This window comes from Pocillopora verrucosa, chromosome 7 (genome assembly GCF_036669915.1).
Source record: "Pocillopora verrucosa isolate sample1 chromosome 7, ASM3666991v2, whole genome shotgun sequence".
Lineage (NCBI taxonomy): Eukaryota > Metazoa > Cnidaria > Anthozoa > Scleractinia > Pocilloporidae > Pocillopora > Pocillopora verrucosa.
In genome coordinates this window covers 5,227,373-5,235,024 of record NC_089318.1, presented here as the reverse complement: position 1 = coordinate 5,235,024, position 7,652 = coordinate 5,227,373, and the positions used below count along the sequence as shown (strand labels likewise).

The 7,652-nt window shown below is 38.7% G+C and overlaps 2 protein-coding genes across 2 annotated transcripts; one reads left to right on the top strand and one right to left on the bottom strand.

The window, feature by feature from the left end:
- The first annotated feature begins 116 nt into the window (after positions 1-116).
- Positions 117-4,894, top strand: LOC131789774 (RNA-binding protein pno1-like). The gene is made up of 7 exons (XM_059106943.2): positions 117-289; positions 367-516; positions 700-783; positions 2,161-2,221; positions 2,694-2,811; positions 3,103-3,173; positions 4,369-4,894. Exons 1-7 carry the CDS (start codon positions 122-124, stop codon positions 4,434-4,436), a joined length of 720 nt encoding a protein of 239 aa, XP_058962926.1. The 5' UTR covers positions 117-121; the 3' UTR covers positions 4,437-4,894.
- A 132-nt stretch (positions 4,895-5,026) lies between these two features.
- LOC131789768 (uncharacterized) lies at positions 5,027-7,264 on the bottom strand. The gene has a single exon (XM_059106936.2). The coding sequence runs from the start codon at positions 7,095-7,097 to the stop codon at positions 6,081-6,083; it is 1,017 nt and encodes a 338-aa protein (XP_058962919.1). The 5' UTR covers positions 7,098-7,264; the 3' UTR covers positions 5,027-6,080.
- Positions 7,265-7,652: the final 388 nt, after the last annotated feature.

Here is a 7,652-nt window from a genome sequence, read left to right as displayed (position 1 = left end):
TCTAGAGTTTCTAACTATTAGCGTTTAGTCAGCTCGAGTAAAAGAATGGGTCTCGGTCAAGAGACCTGGGAACGAAATAGTGCCATTGCATACGATTGCGACACACACGTGGGGAAACAAAATGGCGGAAGAATCGAGTGAAAAGATGACCGGCGAAGCCACTGAAGATGAGCCCTTTAAGGCTGTTCCAGTGAAAAGAAAGCGGAAGAGACAACAAGAAGAAGACATGGATACTAGCGATGAATCGAAAAGACCCAGCTTCCCGCCAGCGAAGGCTGAAAAATTAATGGTAAACTTTGATGGCGTTCGTCTTCTTTTGAATGAAGTCTCGAGTTTTAATACAAATCATCGGATTTTCCCTCGTAGGGTGGAAAGACAGAGACTAGAAAAATACCTGTTCCCCCACACAGATATACACCTTTGAAAGAAAGCTGGATGAAAATTTTCACCCCGATTGTCGAGCAGTTGAAGCTCCAGATTCGCTTTAATTTGAGTGCAAGAAAAGTAGAAATAAGGGTAAGATTGTTACTTTTTATAACATATCTTACAAACGTACTTTTATTAGAAGTTTTGTCGCTGATTTCTAATGAGTACTTCTTTGCTTTGTGGTAACGGTATCCTACTCAATGATTTACTATACCGTCCAGAATCGTCCTGGTCGAACGAAGAGTGATCGAAATATGATATCTCATGTCGTAGACTTCAAAAGACACTCAGGATATCGGTGCCATTCAGAAAGCAGCAGATTTCGTTCAAGCTTTTCTACTTGGATTTGAAGTTGAGGTGAGTTCATTTTCTCATCGTTTGTCCGGAACGTCATTATTTTCGTGACCATTGGGACAAAATGTTAGCACTGTTTTATGGAGAATATGGCTATTGATTACTGGTGGTTTGATGATGACTTCTGCCATGCTAATTGTGAGAGTCTGTCATCATTTCTGATGCCTAGCTGGTCTTCTTGACAGTGGGCTCAGATTTTCTGGAGACTCTGTGACAGCAATAACGCATCCTGAGAACCACTTGGGAAAGGAATTAAACTCCATCTCTAACGCAGTAATAAGTAGGGTGAAAGTAGAGATGTCTACACTCACTGCAATATCCTCACTCCCTCAAGATTCCCAAGATCTGAGTACAGGTAATAGATCTACCACCTCAAGTCCATACATTTTGGGGGTTCTTCCTGAAAGCTACGCCATATTAACCCCTTAACTCCCAGATCAAATTTGTAATTCTCCTTACTGTCAATCATACAATTCTTTTAATATTAGTTTAGAGAATTTAATATTGGATCAACTTATTATTCTCAAATTGATATTTTTCTTTATTCATTTCTCTTGTCTGGTTGATATTTTATTGATATTGTAAGGAGAAATTATGTCTTGGTCACTCATGGGAGTTAAAGGGTTAACAAACAATATATGCAAAAAGTATATACTACAACAGTGGATAGTGTTGTGGATGCTCTCTGTTTAGCTACCCAAACTCTGAATATACTGTGCTATTCACCTTGGAGTAACTTGCGAATTTCGTTTCTGAAAATGTGGAAAGCATTACAAGGATAAATGATTCAAAATAATATCTTGTGCCATATTATCTCGTTGTTTTAGTAGATACTAAAAGAACTTTTCACCTCAGTGTCAGTTATATGGTAATCGTTATAGGGATAAATTATTGAAAATCATCTTTTTGTGCCATATTATCTTTTATAACATAGCATGCACGCTTGCCCTATGTAAGTCCTATTGAGCCACTATGAACAAAATCTTAAATAAGATGACATGAGCATTTTTTTTCATTGTTGCTGTGTTATAAAAGAATTTGTTCATGCTTTTAGCTGTGTGTATATTGAGTTATGAATGCACTTGGGAAGTTTGGAGAGCACTCAAAAAGTTAGGGTTGCTCTCGGCTGGGCCTTGAGCTACTCTTATGTATTTTTCGTGCTCTCCAAACTTCCCGCGAGCATCCATAACTCGATATATGCATGCTAAGCATGAACAAATTCTTAAATTGTTATAGTATATACTAGAAGAACATTTCACCTCAGCATTGGTTGCTGGCAAAGGGTATTTCCCCCCACTGCTCAAGGCTTGGTACATCTATCCCTCTTACCATTAGCTAGTCTTTCCCCAACTGAAATCTTCATCTGAATACTACTTGCAGGATGCCTTGGCATTGGTCAGGTTAGATGACCTGTTTCTGGAGACATTTGAGATAGCTGATGGTATGTAGGATCACTTAGGATTGTTTTTATTGGTCTATGGTAATTATGATTATGAAGGAAGCAGAGAACAGATGGGAAACAGACCAGATTTGATTGAGTTTTCTTGGGTCTTTTGATGGAATCCTTTGCTGAAGAATGAACAAGGATTTAGTGCAGGGAAGCTGGTCAAGTGGGTCACTCTTACATTTAACCCTTTAACTTTCAAGATCTCATCAGTAATTCTCCTTACTGTCTGCTATACAGTTCTTGTGATGTTAGTTTGGAGAATTTGGGACTGGATCAACTTATAATCTAATTGATATTTTTCTTTATTCTCATCACTTGTCTGCTTGATGTTGTAATGATATTGTAAGGAGAAATTCTGTCTTGGTCACTCATGAGAAGTAAAGGGTCAAGAGGGAAACTGCAATGTATAAATGTTAACTTCATGAACCCCATCTTATTTTAACCTGTGTCTTTTTACTGTTCATAGTGAAGCCACTGAAGGGAGATCATCTTTCGAGAGCCATTGGGCGCATCGCGGGAAAAGGAGGCAGGACAAAGTTCACCATAGAAAATGTATCTAAGACCAGAATCATCTTGGCTGACTCGTAAGTCTTTTTATCATTAATTAGGCCTCATTAGACTTAGTCTCATCATGGTCAAGTGTTACAACATTACAAGTCTTGTGGTCCATAAATACAGGAGTCCATCCTGTGCTTCAAATTGTAACTGTTTTTGTTACCATGATGACTGGAAAATATTTTTGCAACTTAACTTGCAGCCAAAGTTACCAATTTTTTTGGCAACCCGTGTTTGGTTTCAGGTAGTGACTTAAATTGTGTTCATAAAAATGAGAAATAACGAAGCAGATTAATAAATTAATGTTTTTCATTTTTCAGAAAAATCCACATATTAGGATCGTTTCAGAACATCAAAATTGCCCGAACAGCTATATGCAGTTTGATTTTAGGTAAGTTTTGATCACCCCTGTTGATCACAGTTTCTTTTTTATTTACGCAACAATTAGACCCTGAATATTAAGTCGCGTTTCCGATTGACTCTTATAACCAAAACTACTGTAATTACGATGGCTAATCAAAAAGAAGGAAAAATATGACAGGGAGATAATGAAAACTCTACACAAAAATTAGCAAACTACTGGAAGCGCGGGAGAACGCGAGAAAACAAGCCACGACTGCTCCAGCAGTCTCTAAACTGGAGTGAAGAAAAATCATTGTAACTGACCTTTTATTTATTACATTAAACCTCTTAATTTCCAAGATCTGATTGCTAAGGGCCTGTTTACATGGAGGTGGGGGACCCCAGGTAGGTGAGGTAACCCGCCTAGCCGTGGTCGAAAAATAAACCGCGTTTACATGTAATCTTACAGCCTCGGGGTGCTGGGGTGAGGTTTCTTGAGGTTGTTGTTGCGCTTGCAATTAAGGAGTTTGAGCAGAAGCATCCCAAGCTCACATCTCGAAAAAGACGAAAGATTAATTCTCGGACACATTTATATTTTATCATGAAAGCGTCACGCGTTGTGTTACGCGGTGTTTGGGTTCGCGAGGAACTGTTGACTTAATACGTTATGCGGAATAGTTTGGGAAACCAAATATGGTCGATTTACAATGCTAAATATTCCGAAATGTGAACATTTTACACTCCTTGTGTGTCCGTTGCGTTTTCTGGTGATTTCTGCCTAGAGACGGCTAGGAAATGTACAAAGTTCTGAAACATACATGTTTCGCTATTGAGCTTTTTGCCATGAACACGACCCCGGCTAGGCGGGTTTCCCCACCTTGACACGTTTAAATGGCAAATTGTCACCCCGGCTGACAGGGTTAGGCCTAGGCGGGTCACCTCACCTATCTTGTAAACGTGATCAAAATAAAATAAAAAATTATATGGACAGGCGGGTTACCCCACTTACCTGGGGTCCCCCACCTCCATGTAAACAGGCCCTGATTCGCTCTTTAGCCGTCACACATTTCCTGGTTAAAAAAGTTACGAGGATTTGGTGTTAGATCAAGGAAACAACTTCTACCTGATAAGTTTGAGGATTCTCATTACCTGTCTGCTGGATGTAACGATATTCTAGGGAGAAGTTACATTTTTATAACTTCTTGGAGTTCAGGGGTTAAATTGCTCTGTTGTATCTTCTCCAGGGAGTCCACCTTCAAAAGTCTACGGCAACATGAGATCGGTAGCAAGTAGAGCAGCGGAGAGATTCTGAATAAAGAATTATAGGAGAACAGGGGTGCATAGCCTGAGGCAGGCCTGCTATGGTACTGCCTTCATGACAAAATACGCACAACAACTTTTACCCGGAGACGTATGAAAGGTCTGTCTTACTGATCAAGGTGGAAATGTTGCATAAATGAATCGTTCCTATACCATGGAGACAGATTGAAATTTGCCAGACTCAGAATGGAATCATTATTCTGGACGAAGACAAGCTTACCGCAACAAATAGCTGGAAAGGTGACATTTTATTGACAAAATGGCGTTGTATAAAATTTTTCATGACTGCATCTAGCGTTATAAAAACTACTGGAAATTCATAAATGCTACGCGTAGCAAGACTAGCAAGAGATAATGTACAAAACTGAATTGAATCGTACTAATATGGTTTTTTAAAAGGATTTGAATTAAAGGGCACGTAAATCCCAAAAAAAAAAAAAAACTTTGAGGCTGATTATTCAAACGAGGTGTTAAGTAGGCCGTACTTTTGTACATCAGTAGACCTCGAGATGTAATAATAATAAAGGGGTATTTGAAGTAGAAAAATGTTTCCAATGCTAACTTTAAGCTCACTAGACGCCGTTTATCGACAAAATATATCTCTTTATTTCAAGGTAAAACTTTTTGCATTATAAATAATGGTTTAGAACTCAATTTAGCTAAACAACGCTTTAACTGTATTGAAAGAACTGGCCCTTACAGACCTTAGACTCGCAAAAGTTGTAAGGATATGGCGAACTATTTACTTCTGAGCTTTAAGATTCTTTTATCCTCTTCACAAGGTTAATTAAAAGGGAAATTTAAAGCTGAGCGCAAATGTTCATTTAACGTTGCGTGCACGAAATTCGTATATTATATTAACGGCTATTCACAAAATATTTATACAACATTATTTGCAAATTTTTACAACTTCCTATCATTTCTGGGTACAAATTTTAGAATCTGAGGGGACTAAGCGAAAAAATACAAAATTTGTTTTTTGCTCCTTCTGCAATGAATCACGCCAGCGTGAAGATTAACACCTTTTTTGGATACAACTCAAACCATAGGTACTAAATAAAAACAGTAGTCTTTTCATCCACTATTAATCTACTGATTAACAAAACTAGTTAATTTCCTTAATGTTTAAAATTTAAAAATCTCTATTTCATAGATTCTCTGGAAAATTTTGATTTAGGAGAATGTTTCAGAAAACCCTTTTAATTTTCTTCAACTACTAGCAGTGTTGAAACACGTCGCAAAAAATTTTCTTTCAAATTTAGGAACCTCTGTGGCCAAGAAGCGTCACATGTGAGCCTAAGCTGGTATGGTTAATCTTCTTTGGGCAAGCACTGTGCCTCCTCCGCCTTAACTAAGTAAATTCTAAACTTAGTTCAACCGTGACTCTGAAGGTCACGACGGTGGGCTAAGGATGTTGTGGGACGTGACGTTTGTTGTGTCACCTGTAAACCGCACCTGTGGTTTCTCAACCACTGCCCGCATTTGTGGTTAAAAAAAATTATGCGTTCTTCTGTTATTTAGAAAAAAAGAGAAATCAGCATAACTGCTGATACAGAGCTAAAACAGCTTCATTTGCATGTAAAACTGCGTAGCTAGTCAAGCGCGAAGGAATTTTTTTTGTGTTGAAAATATTGGTCTAATTTGGTCGTGTTTGTCGCATTCGCTCTCTTGTAAAATGAAATAGATCTTCGATCGATGGCCTCAACCATGGATCGGGCATCAAACAAGAACGAATTAAATCCCCTGTGTCGGATCTGTTTTTGTCTGCTTCATCGAGTGTTGTAGGTGAAACCCCATGAACGATGTTATTCAAAGTTTCAAAAATATTTCCACCCGGTCGCAGCGGAAACGCTGGTTCCAAGAAAACCATTTCGAAAGCAACGCATCCCAGCGCCCAAGCGTCTTGTTTGCTCGAATATCTCTCTCCTCGAATTTTCTCCGGAGCAACATAGATCCCGTGAAAAGAATATTTACCATCAACGCATACATTAAGCTCTGTCTCACTAGGAGTGTAAATAAGGAGATTGTGAAGCAAAATATCTCCTGATTTCGAAAGAGACAACGTCTTGCTTTGAATCTCCGTGTGCACAATCTGACATCTTTGTAAATACCACAAGGCATCGCAGATTTGATGCAGCATCTTCCACAAAAGTTCCTCGGAAAATTTTACCCCAGCCCTGCGATATTTGTGGACCAGATCGTAGAGACTCGGTGAAAATGGCTCTAGGACGACCCCTATAGTTTCTCGTTCCCTGAACAAAACCAACACTCGCATGATGTTCTTGTGGCGAATTTCGGCCCATCTTTTAAGGAGACGAGAAGAACTTGAAGAATTGAAAGTCTTGGCGTTGATGCACTTTAGCAGAACCTTGGAATTATCCAACAAACTCCTAGTTGGATAGATACAATGGACCCGCATATCTCTGGAGAGATTTAAGCTTTGTGCCTCGAACTCTCGGAAGCTGAAATCCGATGTTAAAAAGTCAATTAAATGTTGCGGCAGAGGCAGTTTTTTACGCGCTTTTCGAAGTCGTCGCAATCCTGTGTTTTTTATAATCACAGCCCTGCAAAGTTCTCTGAGACTAATCACTTTGACCTCGCATATTCTCCGTCTCTTCCTGTGTAAGTCAGCTTCGGCGCCAAAAGACATCATCGATGATAGTTTTTTTTCCCGTGTATTTTACTTAATTCACTGCTTTACAGGCGTGCGATATTTTAGTACCAGGATGATAAAAGGCCCCGTTTTGCACATGATTGAAAGTCATGTGCAATTGATTCTGTATGACAGAGCAGTTTTATGTCTTAAATAGCTTTCGCTGTGTTAATTGTAGCGCGTAGTAAGTCAACAAAATTAGCGTATGATGTCACTTCCGTTTAGCATAAGGTCGCAAGTTCGAACTTGCACTTTCCGAAATAAATTTATGTACATTTTAATTAACAAAAATCTTTTCAATTATGTCCTTTTTCCAGTTGGGTAGACAGCAGGAAATTTTATTTTTAGTTCAACTAAATTATTTCTTGAAGGAAGTAGTTTCAAATTTAAACCAAATCATCTTTTCAACTTTTTCCCCGAGTAACTTAAAGCGTGACTTGTGTCACGCTACTCAAAGACAGGCTGGAGACGTGTTGAGGCGCATCTTAAAGAGATTGTTCTGGATTCCCAGAGCAGATATCATCGATATTTAAAAAAGAAAAATTTGTTAGTGAA

Excerpts from the sequence above, each read along its gene's own strand:
- LOC131789774 (XM_059106943.2), top strand. The coding sequence starts at position 122 with ATGGCGGAAGAATCGAGTGAAAAGATGACCGGCGAAGCCACTGAAGAT. Across the intron at positions 517-699 it reads CAAGAAAAGTAGAAATAAGG|ACTTCAAAAGACACTCAGGA; the intron begins GTAAGATTGTTA and ends CTCATGTCGTAG. Across the intron at positions 784-2,160 it reads TACTTGGATTTGAAGTTGAG|GATGCCTTGGCATTGGTCAG; the intron begins GTGAGTTCATTT and ends TACTACTTGCAG.
- LOC131789768 (XM_059106936.2), bottom strand. The coding sequence starts at position 7,097 with ATGATGTCTTTTGGCGCCGAAGCTGACTTACACAGGAAGAGACGGAGA.